This window comes from Puntigrus tetrazona, unplaced genomic scaffold (genome assembly GCF_018831695.1).
Source record: "Puntigrus tetrazona isolate hp1 unplaced genomic scaffold, ASM1883169v1 S000000008, whole genome shotgun sequence".
Taxonomy (NCBI): domain Eukaryota; kingdom Metazoa; phylum Chordata; class Actinopteri; order Cypriniformes; family Cyprinidae; genus Puntigrus; species Puntigrus tetrazona.
This window is the reverse complement of record NW_025047688.1, coordinates 496653-518444: the sequence shown is the minus strand read 5'-3', so window position 1 is coordinate 518444 and position 21792 is coordinate 496653. Positions and strand designations below refer to the sequence as shown.

Below are 21792 nucleotides of genomic sequence, written 5' to 3'. Positions count from 1 at the left end.
TTTGTAAACTGCTATAATTGAAGCTTGACTTGATAAAACGAGAATAATTGTATTAAGATAATCAACAGTTTAGTTTTATGATCATAGCTCTGCAGTTTTTTAATGTAGGATGGGGCGATGAAAAATAACGTTCCTCATAAACCTGATGTACTATATTTGTCACTTTTTTTAAATTCCAATGATGTGAATAATTAAGTTAACCTAAGGATTTGCTTGAAATCCCCATTAAACAAATCTTCAATCAGATACAAAAGTTATTCTCATGTTTACTTTATAAAAATGGTAAAACATGAACAACCGCCTAACAGTTTTACAATAATATTAAAAATATTTTTTACTTTCTATTAAAGTTTTATTAATGCGCATCACATGTTTCCAGCAAAGTTTGGACTTCATGTTGTTATTTTACCGGCTGTATAATTTTTGCACATCAGATGCCATTACAGACATCATCTTGCTCATTTACTCGCTGATTTGGATCAAAGCCACTGCTTAGATGGTAAAAGTCTATAAAACAAATATCCATACAAGTGCTGCCTACTGTAAAGAAATATATGATATTAGCTGCTCTTTACTGCAGCACTGTACCCATGTATCTATTCATCAAACTCAGCAGATAGTAAAACTCATCGAGAGAGACCCCTTCACCTGGTCTCAGGACTTCTGGCTCTTTCAGACAGATTACCAGGATCAGCCCAAGGAGGGTTTGTGTCTCTGCTCAGAGCTCCGATCAAGTCCTTTGTGAGCGGCGGGCATTTAAACTCTCTCCACGGAGCATTTTAATGTTAGAATTAAAACATGCAATTTGACAAACAAAGAGAAAACGGCCTCGTTTGGTCCAGTAATCTATCTCAGCGAGGATTACATGACAGGTTTCATTCATTCGTGATTCTGCATAAGTCCTGGATACACCACATCAAAAATCTCATGATCTTAGGAGGGGGTTTGGCACAATATACCCATCGTTAAACTGAACACTTCAAAAAACAGAGTCTGCTCACTTTCGATCCCATACCTGATGTGCATTCTTCTCTTTTCCTGCTCATTACAGAGATATTTTTGTGATTTTAAGGATTTAAGTGAATATATTTTTAAAAGGTTTTAGCCCTCAAGTTCACCTCAAATTGTCATCCATCTTATTAAACGTTTCTGTATGTTAAATATTAAAATACATATTGCCATGCCAGCATCTTAGCTTATGTTAATGGTAAAAAAAAACAATGCAAAGCGCATAACAAATGCATTTGGGCATACAAGTACTTTGTTAAATACAAGTAAATGAGAACATTTAAGGCAGAGCCGTCTTTTTTAGCAAACATTCATCGCAAACGTTAAGTCAAATAATCTATTTCAGGACGGTTTATAATTTACTTCTCTCTTGTCTTAGTCTCAGAGCAGAAAACATTTACTGTAAATCGGATTTAACGGATTTTATCTGAATGAGATTAACTTCTGCCCTCTCACAACACAACGAGAGTAAGAACTGCGTGCATGCATATACACACACAACAAACACACACACACACACACACACACACACACACACACACACACACACACACACACACACACACACACACACACACACACACACACATATATATATATGAACAGAAGAGTTTAATTGTGTTATTGCTATCTGGTGAACTCAAAGTAGCAGCCCAGTGGAAACCTACTGCTGGACTCCACCCAACACATAAAAGCGACATACTGAAGAATAAACAGCTCACTCTTGCCACACACATACTATTGAAATGTATTGTCTAATCTGAAAGCATATCGTGAACAGACCTGAGGGTGTTTACTGCCTGCGGAAAGCGCTGCTTTTGTTGCGCTGCTCAGTTTCCGGGTGCGCGGATGCAGAGGCGAGTCTGACGGGTGCCGGGGAGGACCAAACATCTCAACGTCAAAAAAAACGCATTTTCATATATGACTGAGTGACGATCAACTTCGCAAAGCAGACAACAAAAACTGCACAGATCTTGCTTCTGTTATCATTTTCTCGAATATTAGCTCCCTCGTGAACATAATCATGATGTAGACTATATGCTCTTTTGGTCTCAGCATCAATGCCTACCGCACAACATAAATTTCCATATGCATTATTCTATAGGTAGAATTTAAGCAGAGCCTATTTTCAAACGATAGATTTTGAACGAATTAGCATTTTGATTATTGTGTCATTAAACAGAATGCAAGCACGTGGACATTTGAATATTTCAAAATAAAAATAATACTAATAAAATGCCTAACTAGTAGGCTATAAAAGGTGAGGCCTATAACTGTACTGTCAAAGCACCGTCGGTGTAAATTGCACAACAAATATAATCTCCTATAGGCCTATCAACCAATAGTTTTACTCTGCTGGCATCTGATATTTTAAGCTTAATTTAAGTTCAGCTACTGTATGCATTATTGATAGTCATTAAGAAACTCAATGACGCATTATGTATTATTACGCATCGGTTTCCTGTAATCTATATCGTTAGATCACACACTTTCACTGTTGATCCACCATGAACTCTAAACCCAGGATAGAGCGTCTGAGTGAATGCGGTCTGGACTCATTGGCTCATTGTGTCAGAGACGCTGTAGAAGGACAGAGTTCCTGCTCGGTGATCCACATGCCACTCCTATCCTGCTGCGACCCAATGGTGCAAGAAGGTCAGTGCAGCTGTTATTGTGCCAGAATGAGTAAAGCAAATGAGAGCAGTCTAAGCTCCAGGACTGATCATTACATCCAAATTAATGATCCATTTCACTTTCTTTCTTTGCTAAATTGTCTTCTGGAATTATCTTCTTGCCTCTTTCAAAATTATCTGTATTCAATAAAAAGGTAAAGTTTATGCTCCCTGAATGAGAAAACTTGTGATTAGAATGGATCCATAGCAATGTAATTTAATTTAGTAAGAACCAGGGATGACCCAAAAGGAAGACCCCAGATTTGATAAGCTTTGCCCCCAAAAACAAACCTAAAGTACCACCATCCTTCTTTGGTATCATAAAATCTCCCAGAAAGTGGTAATCATGGGGAACATTTCTTTATAACATGGTATTTTGATAATTACCCTTTTAAATATTAAGACAAATTCAAACATATAAGCTAATATTACACAATAAATATATTCGATGAAATTTTATGTTTTAAAATCTTTCTGAGTCAAAGGGCTTTTGTCAGTCATTGTCATGTCGAATCTTAAATCTTCTTTAATAATCTCGATTCAAGTCAAATCTCAAGTCTTTAATTATCTCAAGTCGAGTCGAGTCGCAAGTCATCAAATCTGAGACACGAGTTCGAGTCGAGTAGCAAGTTATGTGATTCGTTTCCACACCCCTGATAAATACTGTTTTTGTGTCACATAATGTTGTTTTAAGGTCAGAACGCTAGTTATTTAGACTGGAAATATGGTTCATTAATAAAGATAACGCCTCTAATGTTGTTTATTAAATACTATTATTCAATAAATTACATTTTAAATAAATAGTAGTATTTAATAGTAGTATTTGGTAGAGAGAAACGTTTGTTATGGTGATTTTAGTTACATTGTTGGGGGGTTACAAATAAATCAGGGTCAAAGACTGAAAGAGACTGACATCTAGTGACATTTTTGGCAGCCTATTAACTACTTTCAGTTAAACTTATTTGGCAACACTACTCAACTCCTACACTCAAACTAACGTTATGTTTGGATGGGATTGATCTGAAGAATGATGCTATCTCTCTCTCAATACCTCTACACTGTATACGGTAATGTTATATCTTCACATGAGATGGGTTTACTACAGTCAGCCTTCTTTTCTGTTTACCTCAGTCACAGTACAAGACACCGGCAGAACCGACTTACAGGTAATACGACACCGACACCTTGTGGTGACTCCAGGACACTACATGTTCTCTAAGTGAATCAAATCAAAGCTATATATGACATTGTCGAATTAGCAATGAAGGCTTAAGCTCAGCTGTTAAACTGTATGAAGTATTTCTGTAATCAGCCCCCCATTTAAGTGAAACCAAACCATACTAATAAACGCGTGTCTGACATTTCATTTAGCATGCGTGATTTTCAAATAAGATAAACGACAGACTTTCGGTTCACACCTGTTTCTTCGTCCTCTCTGCTACAAGTGCTGTAGTATCGGGATTTTTGCGATTAGGTCTAGTAGTTTATTACGTGTCGGGCAGATTTTTTCCTGAAGTCGTCCGGTGGCGTCTATCAGGTCTATCAGTGTCTCTTACCTTTAAAGAGACTCTTGTGATGCTGGAGGTGATTTCGACAGTGAGAGTTCAGACACACTTTGTGTGACAGAAGCCTGGAGTTTAGTCTTCTCTAGTTGCTCCACCACTTCAGTCAGCATGGTGTTTTTCTATAAAGCAGGTTTTGGACTGAATGACATCTGGACTGATCCCAGCAGCTTGTAACACAGCTCATACAGTAACTGTGTCCACGAGGAATGGCCACTGGATCCTTCAGTAGATCGAGACACACAGGACATCTGGACTGATCCCGAGAGAAAATGGTTTCTGCGTTTTCACTTTATTTACTCTGGTTCTGTGTTTGAGAGACTGCGACTCAGCTGTATTTTACTGCAAGTTCATAGAAAACATACTTACAAAAACAGACACAAAGATCATAGTCTATGTTTTAGAAGTAGAACTATCCTCAAACAAGATGTCTGTCCTTTTATGATTTGACAGAAACAGTACCCAGATAAAAAAACAACAACAACAAGTACATTTCCATAATGTAATTAAAGTGCTCTTTTCTTCTCACAATAATTGTGTACTTCATACACTAAAAATATTTATTATTACTTCTTGAGATAAACTTAAGATCATCTAAATGTACTGAACTGTGCTATTTTGGGACATCAAGAATATGAACTAAAATTAACTTTTAACATACTACCTTGGTATTCAAAAAATATATATTTAGTTACCATTTGTACACACTCAAGTGTGCTATTGTATGATAGATAGCTCCGCCTTCTTTCAACATTTGGGTGGTCTCATGGAAATAAACCTGCTCTGTGATGTAGAAAAGTGGGGGTGTGTTTAAACAAGCAGTTTTAGGGGGGTGTGGACAAGTCATGACTTTAAAAAAGAATATCTCTCTGGTTTTTAAAACTTTATCTTTGCAACTTTTGGGATCTTATCTATGCACTAACAGCTTGTAACACTCCAAAGAGAAAGATAAACTCTGAAATCACATCATATGACCCCTTTAAAAATGCCACAGTAATGTTGTTTTACTTATTACTTCATTTAATTAAATGTGCTGCATCGTAAGAGACAAACGAAGGACTTTTTTACCCGGTTAAGATGTGAATGACTCACCATTTTGTGCAGGTTAACAGATCAGGTTAGTAAAAATCTATAACGAATCAAAAGCCTTTTTTAATTATGTTTACGAAAAATGTGCAATCTCTTATTATTATTGCGTTTAGAAGATGCGGTGAAATAAAATTTTTAGGTGAAATAAAATCCCCACTAACAAGCAAGGTCACATATAGTCACGTGACCCAGGGACTCACGTAATGCGGAAGTTAAACAGAGTGGACTCTCACAAAACATAAGATCATTTTTACTGTAACAACATTATGGATGACTCCTACAAAACGTAGTTATACACCTCATATCGTAGGGAAACGCGGTGTAAAATTATAAAACCAGTTTTTAAAATTGTTTACAAAAATTTTTAATCCGCTTCGATCTCAGCACAGAAGGTGGCGATATATCTCTTAATGCTAGAAGCACAGAAGAAGGGGAAAACAAGAGTGGACGCGCTCTGACTTTCGGAAACATCTACGTTCGTGTAGTATTAGCTCGTTTACAGCCGCCAGACGAAGCATCTTGCTAATCAAGCGAGCAAGCAGGTCAGAGATTAGGATGTCTTCGGTGTCTGTCGTGCTGTTGTTCTTGGGCTGAAGACAGTGTGCTGAGGTAATGCGCGCTTTATCTGCGGCGACAGGCCCAGCGTCCACCGTGAGTTCACACACACCCGTCACGCGTTATCGCTCCGGGATTACCTGCGCGTTCAGCGCGATGTCATGCGTATATAAGCCCAGCCGTGTCGTTACCGAGCGATAGAGAAGAGTGAAACCGGACGTTACCGGCTCAGTGGTTTTGAATGGAGCGCTGCGTGCGCGAACATGACCGACTTTCAGCTTCGTACTGAGAGAAACAAGTGCGTAGCTTCCCGCTGACAAGAAAATATGAGCTCAGAAAGCCAACAGGACACGTTTTTCCGGACCATCTGAAGAGTTAAACCGCAAAAGCCGCCAATATGAGGATCTTCAGGACTTTGATGAACTCTGCATCCATCGCCAAACAAATCGACTTTTACTCCAGATTCTCACCTTCTCCTCTCTCTATGAAGCAGTTCATAGATTTTGGTAAGTCTGGGACCATGGCCATTTTAATAATTCAAATAGAGAAGGATGTCAACAGTAAATATGCTAGATATTCCGTAATGTTAAAAATATATAAATAACCCAACAAAATGACTGTGGAACTGAAAAATTTAGTGTTTCCTTCCTTCCAAAGTATCACATGCACTCAGGACTGAATTTGTTTTGACTAAAAAAGACGAGTATATAATAAAAATAAATAAATGACCATCAATAACACAAAAATAATAACAAGATATAAATTAAGTACTTTGTTTTCTTTTTTCAGTTGGGTTTAACTATATTATGTAGGTTTTGTATTACTACAGAAACTCAATAATCTATTCAAATGAAATAAATAGACAGTATTCACCGTATAAATAGCCATGACAGACAGCAGCAGGTGTATTTAGGCTGCTGTCTCTTTAAGACCTCATGCAGTTACACAGGGTTTAAAACTTTTGTTTTTAGGAGCGCCTCCTGATCAATAATTAAAAATTCATATAAAAATAGCCTTTCTAATATAAGGTAATTATTAAGTGTGCCATCTTCTGTGTCAAATAAAAAAAAAACTATATAACTTATTTTACTAAGAAGCAGATTAAGATGCAGAAGTTACCAATAATATGAAATTAGTAAGAATCTTTTTTTTTTTTTTTTTTTTTAACTGGAGGTGGCACTGGAGGTGGCAAAAAAAAAAAAAAACACTGGTGGCTAATGATTTAAATATACATTGTTGCATATAAAAATATGAAATGACAGAAATTATATGTTGAAAAAGAAAGCCATTTATTCAATGAGTTCGAAGGGCTGATTCATTCAGGAATGAAGCAAGTGACTCTTATGAATGGCTAATTGAATCATTGACCCACTAGATTTGTCGCTGAGAATCTACTTAGGGAAAGCATAAGGTACACACACAAAACTATTGCATCAGTTAAACTACTATATTATATATCAGTGAAGAAAACTCAATGAAGATGTAATTGTTTTCTGTCTCTGCAGGTTCAGAGAACGCATGCGAAAACGCCCTTCACGCTCCTTAGACAGGAACTGCCTGTCAGGCTGGCGAATATTATGAAGGAGATCGATTTGTTGCCTGATAATCTTCTGAGAACTCCTTCAGTGCGCCTGGTGCAGAGCTGGTCGGTGTGATGCACGCAGTCCATGCGGTCTTGTCCTGATGTGTGCTCTGTTTGTAAGTGATGTTCTGTGGTTGTGTTGCATCCCTGCAGGTACATGCACAGCTTCCGGGATATACTGGAGTTCAAGGAAAGGGATATCGATGATGAAACGCTCATACAAGAGTAAGACATTCATCAAATACCTTACTGTAGAGGTCTTGAACCCTTTCAAATTACTAGGACGGTCACAAACAGAACTCCTCACCGTTGGGTTTAGATCTGTAGTAGTGAACTCCTCTCTCTCTCTCTCCGTCTCTCTGTGTGTCTCTCTCTCTCTCTCTCTCTCTCTCTCTCTCTGTCTCTGTCTCTGTCTCTCTCTCTCTCCGTCTCTCTCTCTCTGTCTCTCGGTCTCTCAGCTTCACAGATGCTGTGATAAAGATCAGAAACCGGCACAATGATGTGGTGCCCACCATGGCTCAAGGAGTGGTGGAATATAAGGAGACCTACGGGACAGACCCGGTCACCAGCCAGAACATCCAGTACTTCCTGGACCGCTTCTACATGAGCAGGATCTCCATCCGAATGCTCTTGAACCAGCACAGTGAGTGAGAGACACACACACACACACACACACCCATAGTGCTCTGTGACTCTTTATTATGAGATGCAGCGTTCAATGAGTGGGTCTCCTGGAAGGTGCCGCCCTGACTGACATGTTTACTTGTTTCACAGCCATCAGTGTCCCAGATATCACTCATTGATCGGTGATCCAGGAACCCTCGAGCCCACGAGAGAATAGCATGTCAATAACATGATCTGTGTGTTTCCAGCTCTGCTGTTTGGGGGAAAGATACGTGACAACCCTGCTCATCCCAAACAGATCGGTAGCATCGACCCCAGCTGTTGCGTCATGGATGTTGTGAAAGGTCACAGATCTATCTATATCTCACAAACACGTAGCAATAATTAAGGTTAATGAGGTAATGACAGTTGAGAATGACAGTGCTTTTTTTTTTTTTTTTTTTTTTTTTTTAAGAATTATTTTTTTCAAATGATGAATGAATACTCATTTATTTACTAATTTATAACAATCTTATAAGAAACCTGACTAATGATAGCCAAGAACAACCCTAACCCTTTTCCTGTTTCTGTGATTTCAGATGCTTATGAAAATGCCCGAAACCTTTGCGACCGGTATTATATGAACTCACCTGAGTTAGTACTGGAAGAATTTAACGGTAACTTCCTGCTGCACGCACGTTTGCTGCAAGTCATGTGACCTGATGTGATTGACTTGTAAACGCTCTCGTGTTTCCTCCGCAGTTAAAGGAGCCGACAGACCCATCGCTGTGGTCTACGTGCCGTCTCATCTGTACCACATGGTGTTTGAGCTCTTTAAGGTGCCGTGCTTCGCTTCTCACTGCTGAAATGTTGAAGTATGCGCTCATCCGCAGAGGACATTCGCGCATTTGCTAAAAATTCAAAGCGTAAATATTGAGTGTTAGATCAGGCATGATGTTGTTGTCACGTGCCGTGCAGCGAATGGCTTTGCTCGCGGCGCGCTGAGCTATAAATATGTGGCGTGACTCCTGCAGAATGCCATGCGTGCTACCATGGAGCTTTATGAAGACGCCATGGAGTATCCTCCGGTGCATGTGCAGATCGTGCTCGGCCACGAGGACCTGACCGTGAAGGTACGAGGGCAGACCTCCTAAATTCAAAGCGCCCCATTATGTGCAATGATTCATATTTTGGTTTTAAGAGTCTCCACCAACAGGTTAGCATGCACGCTGTTTTATATTAGGCATTTATTTTACCTTTTATTTATTCAAAGACTCCCAAATGATTCATTGAACAATGAATTTTTCGCTCACCTGCAGTGATTGGTTGATTTTTATCTGATCATGCCTGTAACGTCTGATGAAGCAGTGTTTGTGTGGTGTTTTGTGTGCAGCGTTGCCAGGGAAACGGATATTTGAACTCTCCAAAAGTGACACCTAGTGGTGAAGAATGAATTAGCATTTTCATTCAGACCAACAAGTGGATGGGCAACGTTTTATGTCGACATCAACCTGAAACGGCTTGAGATTTGTTTTAAAAAATGACTCGTTTCAATGATTCAGAATCGACTCTTTCTTTTGAGGGACAATAGCTTCACACACGGAGCGCTTTGGCTTTTTTTCTGTCTGTCTTTTAGCAACGGACGCATTAAATTTCAGGTACAGGTTTATCACCGCAAGAATAAATCATTTTATTTAAGCTGCATTTTTGATCAAATAAATGCAGCCGACCCCAAACTTTTGAAAAGCTGGTGTAAATCTTCACCTGGTCTAACGGTAGAATCTTTTGATCAATGATAGGCCATTAAAGGATAAAGCTGGTTTGACGTGAGTCTTGTTGTTCTGTCGTAGGTCAGCGATCGTGGAGGAGGAGTCCCGCTGAGGAAGATCGACAGGTTGTTTACGTACACGTACTCCACTGCTCCTCGTCCTCAGATGGACACGTCTCGAGCCACTCCTCTGGTCAGTATGTGAGCGCTCTGAAATCTGATCACACTCTGCTTTCTTTCCCTTTCGTTTTTTTAATGCTCAGAAACTGGAGAGTTGCAGTAGCTGTGGTTTAGTGATTGTCTCAGACAAACGAGCGATAAGACGATGTCTGCATTTCAGTCACCTCGTTCTCTCTGTTTTGTCTACATTATTTCTGTTTCAACTTGTCTGTCAGTAAAAAAATGGCAAATGCGTTGTTTCGATTAACCTGTTTGGTAAAGCACGACGTTATGTCTTAGCCGTGTTGATGGCATGTGGTGTCTTCTGGTCTCAGGCTGGTTTTGGTTATGGGCTGCCCATCTCCAGACTTTACGCCAGATATTTCCAAGGTGACCTGAAGCTGTACTCTATGGAGGGATTTGGCACAGATGCTGTCATTTATATCAGAGTGAGTACCTCTGTCTATATAAACCTCTGCTTTCATCCTCGTAAATCTAATGTATTTTAATTATTTGCATAAGTTAATTTTATTTTAGGACATAATATCAGGACAAAATATATATTGTTTTAACAGCAATGGAAAAATGTTTTTTTTAGGCCTGCATAATTTTTCTAATTACAATTACTGATGCAATTAAGTGGCTATTAATCGTTCAAAAAAAAAATATTTTAATTTTTTTAATATATATATATATACAGATTATTTTAAGAGTATTTTCATTGTTTTAATTTTAGCATAGATTAATTTACTCTTAAAAAAATATATATAATTGGCATGCTGTTTATCAAACAGTGGTATAAATAACATTGCAGCCCTGTTGTCTTTACAGTAATAGAAAAATATGGTCAAAACCAACATTTTGAACTGTCACAATGCAAAAAAATTTACATGTTAACAATCAAAAAGATGAATTATACTGTACTGTTTGATCAAATAAATGCAGTCTTAAGCAAAGGCTTCTTTCAAAAATCTTGCTAACCCCAAGACTTTTGAACAATTGTGTGTGGTGATGATGATTATTATTATTATTACCATAACTGAAATTTTAGTTTGCTATTTAAATTACTATAATAATGCTCAATTTCAATTTTTTTCCCTCATTTCTTCATTCCATGTATAATAAATGTATTTGAATCCCTGAAGGCTTTGTCCACGGAGTCCATCGAGAGGCTCCCCGTTTACAACAAATCCGCCTGGAAGCATTATAAGACCATCCATGAAGCGGATGACTGGTGCGTCCCCAGCAAAGAGCCCAAGGACATGACCACCTTCCGCAGCTTCTAGCCCGACCTCAACGCTTCTGCAGACCCCTTCATCTCTCCACCCTGCGTACACGGAGGACAGACGAGCGACGGAAGAGGACGCCAGCGTGTCCTAACGAAAGCGTTTTGCACTAGACCAGTATTGTCAGTTAGCACAGTGCCATCACATCCCAGAGACAATTAAGCTTTTGTAATCTGGTGTATTTTGAGCGTGTATTATTTTTGAGTGATGCAGGTATGTGTTTCGTGACTTTATTAATTTTACATTTGAATGCGTAAGTGAGTATATATTTATTTTTCTGTCATCATGAGATGCTCGTTTTTGCTTTGAACTTACACATTGTGTTTTGGAAATCAAGTTTGTCGCACAGTTGTGGGCTTATATAAGCATATTTGGGACTTCACGTTCCTTGTACGGTCCCATGTACTGTATTACATCTTGTTTGCAGAGCTTTTATATATAAATATGCAGGGTTTGAAAGTGTTAAATGCTTCACAGCTCTAGAAAGTGTTCAGCTTCAACCAACTAACAGTTAGGGCACTTGAACAAAAAAGGAACAAATGCCTATTAAATTGTTTTCTTTTGACCAGTTTTAAACGTAGCGTTTAGCAGTTTGTCTCTCATCCTGTTTCAATAAAGCACTATGAGTACAACAGACTAACTGCAGTCATTGTAGGATATGTTTTTCATGACTTGTGACATTCGACAATTTTAAAATGGCTACATTTGCTGCTAGTTCATTTTGGAAGAAAAAAATGTTAGGGTAGTATAAAAGGTGTCTGAATCTTCCAACAAAACTGTTAAATTGACAGAGTGAAGTATTTGTCCCAGTGTGCTTATTATCCGTCCTAAATTCTGAGTGATATCAGGCACTTTGCACACTACTTAGGGCGGACGGTATGCGCATTATTTGAAGGCCTCCAATCAACACGCGCTAGTGCCGCCTGCTGGTCAGAATGTGTAAACGCAACCAAGAGAGTTTTTTTTTTGCTAATTTGCAGGTTTTGGTTATCAGATACTATTAAAAATGTTGCTTTTATACCAATATCATCAAAAATGAAAATAACTGCAAATAAATATAAGTAATTGTTCATAAAGCTCGCCTGCTAGCCGCTAATTTGACGAACGGCGGCTCGTTTAATGTAATCACGTGACTTCGCCAGTTCCACGCGCTGAGCGAATGATTCGCGAAGGTTTCGAATCTTCAGTGGATCTGAATCTAGTCAAGCGATTCGTCGAGTCAACGGGTAACTTAGCAGCCGATGATTGAACAGGTTTGATCCGTTTACTTTTTGAACATGTTTCCGGAGTGAAGGGAGGATTTTGGACACAACAAAACACAGTCTTTTCTTTTACAAGAGGTGAAAGCATTTATTTTGCAGCTTATGCACTTTGTACCAGATAGAAAGCTTGAATTTTTTTTGTCTGTTCTAAATCATCTATTTTACGCGGTAGAAAAATATAACCACAGAATCACAATGACATGAGCGCTCTCCTTACACTCAGATGATTATCCAGTATTCAGTTCATTACAGTCTCTGTTGATAGTCAATCACGATTTGGGCCGTGGCCACTACTAAAACTATGCTACATTGTGTAACAATTATGTATTTGTTGACTCGCATCCATAACATAAAAGCAGTAACCCTTCCAAATAAAAACAACAAACGAGATGAGATGCACAAACACCTTTCACTTTGAGTTTCACTCTCTGCTGCTTCTTTTTCTCTCTCTGGTTTTAACCAACAAGCTATTCTACTTAGTAGAAAATGTGTACAAAAGTTAATGTCTCTTCCTTAAAGCTATGCTAATAGTTGTGTATAAAATATTTCATTTGTACATTTATAAACCGCGTTCCCCTTTTGTTTCAGTAAAAATATAGTGCTCATTATTACTCGACTGTACAAGGATCCAGCAACACGACCCGTTTAGCACCGCAGGCCAGAAGTATTCTAAAATACAATAAATCTTTTTGAAAGCACTATTCGTGCCACAATATTAGTGGCAAAGTTGTGAAAATAGGCATCTAAATATTTATATATCCCTTAGCGAGTTTGCTTTTTTTTTTTATAGCTCCTACAGTGGTATCATAAAATACAAATAAAACTAATAAAAGTTTTGGTCTGCTATGAATCGGATAGCCATATTCATTTTCTTACAAGCTAGTCTAATATCTCAATCAGAATACTGAAAAAAAATTATTTTCTTAATCAGTATTTTGTCTTGTTTTCCAGTAATATGATCCACATCAATATGTATTTGCTTACAAATGATGTAAATAAAATTTAAATTAAATGCAGTAATTCTGAAAATTACAAAAATGACAGAAATTCTCTAAAAATCTATCTGAATATGTAACTTTTTCTCTTTTCTTATGCAAATGCATTTACCTTTTAAGGATGTTGAGATATTTTACAGTATTAAAAAAAAAAAGACAAAATACTGATACAAAATATATCTTTTCTCTTTTTACAGTGAAGGTCGAGTACAATCTGTAAACACTTTTCTTAGTAAATTCACTACCTGCAGGTGAACAGCGTATTCCCGCTTCATCAGTGTTACTGACCGTAACTCCTCTAGAAAGGCTTGTAACAGTCTGCCAATGGAGTGCGTCGAGAATTAAGAGGAATAAAAGCCGAAGACGGTTATCAGCACACAGAGTCGGTGCTGGCAGGCAGCCGTCCGCTGCGTCTGGCCTCTTTCTCGCGCTTTTCCCGCTGTTTCTCCATCTTCTCTTGTGCTTTCTTCATCTCCTTCAGTTTCTTCTTGATGACGGCTCGGTCATTCTGACTGGAAACGCCCAGAGCCTGTGGAGAGCATTGCAAACCATCCTTAAAAGCGAGCGTGACGAAATAGTGTTCCTCTGCGACATTTGATACGTCCTCTATTATTATTATTATCACGCCGGAACGAGAGTTTAGCTCCTGACCACGTCGGCCTAGAAAACCCACAACTTTTCATTTTCCGGCCGGTCTTAGTACACGATATAACTACAGAAGAGTCGAGTTTTAAATAGGAAATATATATTTCACTGATCATAGTATGTATGTGTATGTGAAACTCTTTGGCCGTTTTTAAATGCGATGCTACTGGTCTAATTGGATTCAATTATCTATGCTAAGCTATGCTAAAAGTGCTATCGCCATCGTCCGAATGGACTCAAAAACGATAAAACTCAACTAGAATGAGCCCATTTCCAAAAATAGCGGAGGCTACACTTAATTCCAGTTAACGTCAGATTAGAAACGGCTCTCTTGCAAATATATCCACGAGAGCATGTCCCGCTCACCTTCAGCCTGTCGCTGTCCAGGCCGAGGAGCTGCTGTCCATCGATGGCCTGTGTGCTGAACTCAGGTGTGTACTGATCCATGTTCATACCCATCAGCCAATGACACACCTGCTGGGACGTCCAATCAGAGACGGGACGGTTCTGCCAGTGATACTCCTTCCCTCCAGGACAAGGCTCCTCATCCAGCATCTAATAAACACGCACGTATGAATGAACGTGGGACGATTTCTGTGAATCTCATCTCGCGCAACACGAAGCATGCATCTGATCTTCTCGGTCATGCAAAATCGAACCCGATGCTAAAAATGACTACAATGCAGGATTTGCACGGCGGGAGGCACGAGACGATACTTGACCTTCCAGAAGTTCGTTTACGGCCGGAAACGCATGCAAATGACCGGCGTCTGATCTGCACTCACCTCGCTGGAGGAGAAGGTTAACGTATGAGAGCGGCCTGACAGGTTGGGCTCCACCACCAGCCCAGAAAAATCAGACGACGGACTGCTGGGGTTCGAATCATCTAGCACTGACAAACTCTGGAACGGGCACAGAGAGCAGGATTTGTTATCCAAACACAAGGATCGGGGCGAGCTGAAGCTCTTTCAACCAAAAGAATGAGTGTAACATCACCAGCAGCGCTACAAAACGACTACTGGAAGCGTCAGACCGAATAATCGACAAACTATTGGGTACATCCTGCTGCTTTCACGTGCGTAGAGTCATAAATATTCACTATTTAAAAGTCGACAGAGATCTCACGAATCAGTTTGACTCTAAACCAGAAGCTCCTGATTCGATCTGATTTTGAGCTCGGTTATAAAGGGCATCAGCTACAGTACATGTGAATTTTAAAAAAAGAACAGCTCATCGAAAAATGATAAATAGCCATGGTTTACTCACCCTCACGTCGTTCCAAATAATGAGTTTCAATCTCATTTTGAACACAAAAGATATTCTGAAGAACCAGTTTTTGGTCCCCACTCACCTCCATAGTATGGAAAAAAATATTGTGGAAGTCAATGGGTCCAACAACCGTTTCATTCTTAAAATAAAAATAAGAAATATCTTATTTTCAACGTAAGAATGAAACTCATTCAGGTTTGTAACACGAGGTGGAGTAAGCGATGACTGGGTGAACTATTCCTTTAAGGAACACAATCTCTCAAGTCTCTCTCTCTATAGCCTACAAGAAAGCTTAGCGTGATCAAAATCAAATATTGGATAATATTGGGTTATTTATAACTCCTATCGTCTGGCCACCACCTACCTACAGCTACTTTTTAGTGACGACTACTGTAACAGCACAAGACAGGGTATCATACTAAACCCAACACAATCTCACATGAAAACGCAACTATTTTTACGAGGTTGAGATTTCGTATAAATTTGTACGGGATGTAACGGTCCACGCATAACGGTCCGAACGTTTTCGGTACAGGTCTTCGTTGGGTATAAACGTGCACCGAACAAATCTTTTAATATATGGTTTTTAAGATTTCATTTTAAAGCGACTAGTTTTAATGCGAAATAAACACGGACGAACACGACATGCTTCAAGTATGGAAAGACATCCATAAAACAGCTTCGAAACTAGCTTAGAAATACATTTTTTTAAACTGCATTTTGTGCAAACATTTATGAACAAGTTATAAAATACAAATATTGTGTAATTTCTTATGAATTTTAATTATTATATTTAAAAAAATAAAAACATTTACAAATATATACTTTTAAATTTGGGCTATTTTACTACTTGCAACCTTATAGCAACGTACAAAGACTAATTTAGGGCAGAACATTTTTTAGTAAACCACTGTTTAACGTAAAAAAAAAAAATATTTTATTTAGTTTTTCCACCGAACAATGACAATAAAACCATCATGTTTGTGTACCGTTACACCCCTCATTTAGTATAAATAAACCCATAAACACAACCATAACTGGCGCACAGCAGATCGTACAAAAACATACGAATGAGATAAATTATGTAAAATAGTTATGAATTTCCATGAGACTGTGTTGACTAAACCAGACAAGCAGTGTAATGCATCTACACGTTGATTTGACAATAAAAGCCTGTATTTGAAGGCTGGAAGAAAAAGAGTGAGTGAACAAATCAGATCCGATTAAATCAGAAGCAGCATCATGCATCTAGTGCACTGCATTCAACACACACACACTAATGTGTTTCTATATTCAAGCTCGACACATATTTAGCAAGAACTTCACTACATCACTAAATCAAATTTGACAACTATGAGCGCTTAGAAGACAAAATATACTGTACCAAATCTAAGGAGCGACTGAACAGAGACGACCAGGAGAGGTTTGTCTGTTCGGGAAAAGGGGTTAATAATATGACATCACTGTCCCAAACCTTTACCAAACACGCTTCGGCTGGAGCTGATGAAACAGAGAAGGATCAAAGAGCCGCTGAACTCATTTTCTGACACATGGAGCGGGTCTGTTTGGCTCGAGTCGGAAGAAAGATCACATCCATATGGCTGCAGGCTTCGACCCAGAACATTATTTTGACGCTGCTTCCTCCTTAGAAACTAAAGCAAGTCCAGCTGGATGCCAGATATTCGTGGTTTATTATTTCGTTTTGTTGTGTGTTCGGCAGAGAGCTTGTTTGTTCTCCCTTCAACTAATGATAGAAGTCCACACACACACCGTTGAAACTTTGGGATCAATAAATTATCATAAAAAAAAATAAAAATCACAAAAGCGACAGTAAATACTTTTACATTATTACCCAAAAATGTATATTTCAAATAAATGCAGCAATTTTTTGCATAAATGCAGAACGATTTTTGAAGGATTGTGACACTAAATTGCAATTTAACAACAAAATAATATAATAAACTATTATTAGTTTAATATAGTCTAATATATAATATTCAGTTGTCTAATATATCATATTTTTGATAATACCAACCACAAACATGCGTGCTGCTTTTATTTATGAATACAATATAATCGGGTGTCCCTGACTTTTTTTTTTTTTTTTTAGATAATAGTTCAGAAGCATTTTAACATTAACATTTTAATTTAGAATGAACACTATCTAGTTTAAAGCACATTATCTTAATCACTTCGGGGTTTTTTTGTTGCTAGAAATAACCAAAAAGAAAGAAGGAAAATGACTTTATAAATAAAGTTGCATGCTATGAAGATCTAGAACAGATCTGGACTAGTCACCTTGTTTTTGGAGTTGTGTTCGCTGGCGTCTGCAGTGGCGTGCGCGGGAGACTGCTGGACGAGGACAGCGGCTCTCTGTCGCTCTCTTTGTCTTTGTCTCCAAACCAGGAGAAGGGCATGCAGGTGGGGATGGAAGTCACGGACTCTGAAGGGAGATTCGGACCCCGACTCCTCCAGTAACTCCGCTGAACCCCTACAACACAACACATTGAGACACGAGAGAGAGAGCTTTTTATTATTTCTTTAGCTGAACCTTTTGATGCACGCGACTAACTAATCCATGACAAAACACGTTACGGAGATCAAACGTCCTCATAAGTCAGGGTCCGACATTTGCAAAATGAACAAAAATGCCCCACAATTATGCAAAAGATTGCTGCCTTCAAAAACAGAAACGAAAAAATGAAAAATTTGTTCGCAGAAATATATTTTGATCTGGCCAGTCAGAGGCGCTTGGATAAGCCCACTCCGAGTTATTCTTATGAAGCAGATTAGACGTAAATAACACATTAATACCATAACTTCAGTGATTATAATGAGAGTTTTTGTGATTTTTTTTTTTATTTTATTCTCTTGTTTTTAAATGTAGAATTTAGATACAATGTTAAACAGGCAATTGGTACTGACATCAGTTTAAATATTTCGATTGGTTGAAATAATTGGTTAAATTGAAGTATTTGACACTGAAGATAGCACATGAACAAATGTTAATGTGGTGATAAAAAAATTGCTCTCACAAATCAGGAAATCAATTCCAGGGGGGCAAAAAGTTCATTTGTGATCCTCCCAGAAGTATAGTAATACCAGTTATAAAGTGATAAATCGTGACAGAATTAAGTTTTTAAAAACCTAAAACATGCAGAAAGTTTATGTCTACCTGCTGTCCAGTGACGCCTTGTAGCTTCTTTGCTTAGCTTTCCCCTTTCCTCCTGATTTCCTTAAGCCACTATCAGAAAGTCAAAAAAAAAAAAAAAAATCACAATATTAATGAACTTACGACAACAACAAAACAAACGTTCACTATAAACCATTTAGTTCTGCTGTGAAATGCTTACCCAAAGTCTGGGAATCTTCTTTTAGTTTTTCCAGCTGCATCGTTAGACTCATCTGAAATAAATAAAGAACTGCATTAAAATACAAACATAGACAAACATCTGATTTCCAAGATCTCTCCATTCTAGCGGGATCCTAAATCCAACTTGTTACCTTTGACCTCTTTGCCCTTGCCTTTGGACTCTCTCTTCTTGACGTTTCGCAGGAAGCTGGAGGAGGAGTCTTTAGGCGAGAGAGAGGCGCGGGCCTTGAGGATCCTTCTGCACCGATTGGCTGCTGCTCGTAACAGATCCCTCTTCCTTCTGCTGGTTAGCAAGGGAAGATATGACGACCGGCAGGGACAGACTCTCCTGGATTGATCTCCTTCGAGGAGGTGGAGACTCGGGACTCGCCGGCTGACTCTCGTCATCACCCTTGAGGTCAAAAACAATGCTATTGGTCAAAACTGACGTGCTGGATTTTTTACAGCAGTCATGAACTTCGTGAGCTCTGTGTGACCTGTGCGCTTCTCGCTGGTGAGCTGAGCGTCTCTTTGAGTTTGCTGCGGGACGGCGGCTGCCGCTTGGATCTCTGGGCCAGCTGGGCCCTCGCGCGATGGGCGCTGGTGTCCAGACGCTCTGTTTCAGGAACCACCTCGCTCCAGTCTCCTGGAGAGCAATGCATTGGTTTTAAAAAAGAGACATTTTATAAAGAAATCAGGATTGGTATTATATCTGTTCTACATTATACTGTACAGTGCTTTGATGCAACATGTGTTGTTAAAAGCGCTATATAAATAAAAATGATTGATTGATTGATTGATTGAAGATTGTTTTAAGTTCACTTAGACGAGAAGTTATTTTAAATGTTAAAACTATCAATGATTAAATAGCTGCTTGGGGTGGGGACTGTTCCAGAAACATCAGAGTGGCCTTGAGTCCAAAAAAAAGATGTCATTAATACAAATATTAAAAAATGCATGATTTAAAGATTGAATGTGAAATTATTGCAATATAAAAGTATAAAAGTACATTTAAAAAGGCAAATCAGGCAATTAAAGGCTCATAATAATGATTCGAATGGTTCATTGATAATTGTGCGATTAGTCGACCAATGCTTACACGTAACTATTTGTTGCCTAGAAAAATTCTTCATCGAAATAGCCCTAGTATACGCAAATAAAAATGCATGCATCTATTTAAAGGAACACTCCACTTTTTTTTGGAAATAGGCTAATTCTCCAACTCCCCCAGAGTTAACAAGTTGAGTTTCACCGTTTTGAATCCATCCAGCCGATCCTGGGTCTGCCGATAGCACTTTTAGCATAGCTTAGCATAGATGATTGAATCCAATTAGACCAGTAGCGTCGCGTTAAAAAAACGACCACAGAGTTTCGATATTTTTCTTATTTAATACTCGACTCTTCTGTAGTTGTATCGTTTACCAAGACCGGCCAGAAAATGAAAAGTTGTGGCTGATATGACTAGGAACTATACTCTCGTTTCGGCGTAATAATCAACAAAGTTTGCTGCAGTATACATGTATAAATATATACTGTATGCGTGTGTATTTACGGTAAATACAGTACACATACATATATTATGTAAACAAAGACGTCCATGATTTAATGTTTCTATGACTGAGCCCAACTGGTTTTCACATCTTCAGTCTGGCCTCAGTGTGATCTTAAAGTCAACGAATCCTGCTTGGATTTAGACAGCCATTAGGAAGCACTCGGATCTTTAACTCACCCAGCAGAACTGAATCTGCAGACTTGCTGCCCGACAGCGGAGACTCATGATGACCGCCGCCAGATTCAAGCTTTGCCAGCTACGCACACAGACAGATTGATAGGTAGGAATCAGTGAACATGCCAGCTTTATGTCTCTGATAAGTGAAGCACGTTCTCACCCTGCGCTGCAGATCCTCTATCTGAGTTTTATACTCGGTCTCTCTCTCCTCCAGAGTTTTCCGTAAGTCCACCTCCTCTGCTCGTACTCCACCTCTCTGCAACACACCCGCAGAACGCTTTTTCTCATTTCTGCAGTGTTATGTTTAAACATGCAAATGATGCATTATCTCATTTAATATGCATACATTTGTATAACTTTGCACTGTGAAACTGGACATTTTTTAAATACCGTATACCGAATGACAAACGACAAAAAAAGTCTCCTAAAACCTCAAGCTCATGCAAATCCGCACACCATATACAGAGAGGTTTGGGGTTATTACAATAAAGGCATCGCATGATGAACTTAATGTCACCACTCACTTCAGCTGATAGTCCTTGAGCAGTTTCTTGGCTTTGCTGTATTTTTATCCAGAGCTTCATACTGGCTCTGCGTGTCATTGAGCTGCTCGTTGATGCTTTTACAGAGGGCCTGAGCCTCCAGCCAGTTCTTCTCCATCTGAGCGATTCTCTCCGAGTTCTCCTGAGCGCTCTTCTCTAACTGAGCTTCCCTGGCCTCCCACGCCACGCGCTCCTCTGGCGACTCTCTCAGCTGCAACAGCAACAAAACCGTATCGATTAAAACAAACCGGAACCGCCGTAAGTTATATATAAGCGCGTGAGAGGGTTCATAAGTCCGTACTCTCTCTTTCAGTTCATCTACTTCAGCTTCCGCAATGGTGTGTTTTATCTGGAGCTGAGAATAAAACAGAACAGGTGCGTGGTTAGTTGCGTTCGATCAGAAATAAGCGACGACGCAAAGCGCCTAAAGTGTGTTTACCTCTTTAAACCTGAGCGTCAGTTGAGCGGCGTCCATGTTGGACGGCAGGAACATTTCCTCGCTCTCTGGGAGATCGTACACTTCCACATTCCTCCTGCTGAAGCTCGAACCAAGGATGCCATCCTGGCGCCTTCCTCCTCATCGTCGTAGTGCTCGTCCTGTCATGACGTCACCAAACAAGAAACAGCCGGTCCAAAAATAGAGCAAAGTTGGGAAATGAGATATCCATTAACAAAGCAACCCAGGTATAACGTAAACGGTGAAAAAAAGCCGG

General features: G+C 39.0%; 1 protein-coding gene and 1 pseudogene across 1 annotated transcript; one reads left to right on the top strand and one right to left on the bottom strand.

Annotated features, from left to right (window-relative positions):
- The first annotated feature begins 5745 nt into the window (after nt 1-5745).
- Nucleotides 5746-11921, top strand: LOC122332278 (pyruvate dehydrogenase (acetyl-transferring) kinase isozyme 1, mitochondrial-like). The gene is given in 12 exon segments (XM_043229570.1): nt 5746-6393; nt 7393-7411; nt 7413-7532; nt 7623-7694; nt 7928-8112; nt 8342-8437; nt 8672-8749; nt 8835-8911; nt 9107-9205; nt 9923-10033; nt 10335-10448; nt 11145-11921. Coding segments are annotated over 12 exon segments (1221 nt in total). The 5' UTR covers nt 5746-6284; the 3' UTR covers nt 11286-11921.
- Nucleotides 11922-12614: 693 nt separating this feature from the next.
- LOC122332255 overlaps nt 12615-21792 on the bottom strand; it is a 45311-nt pseudogene continuing 36133 nt past the window's right edge.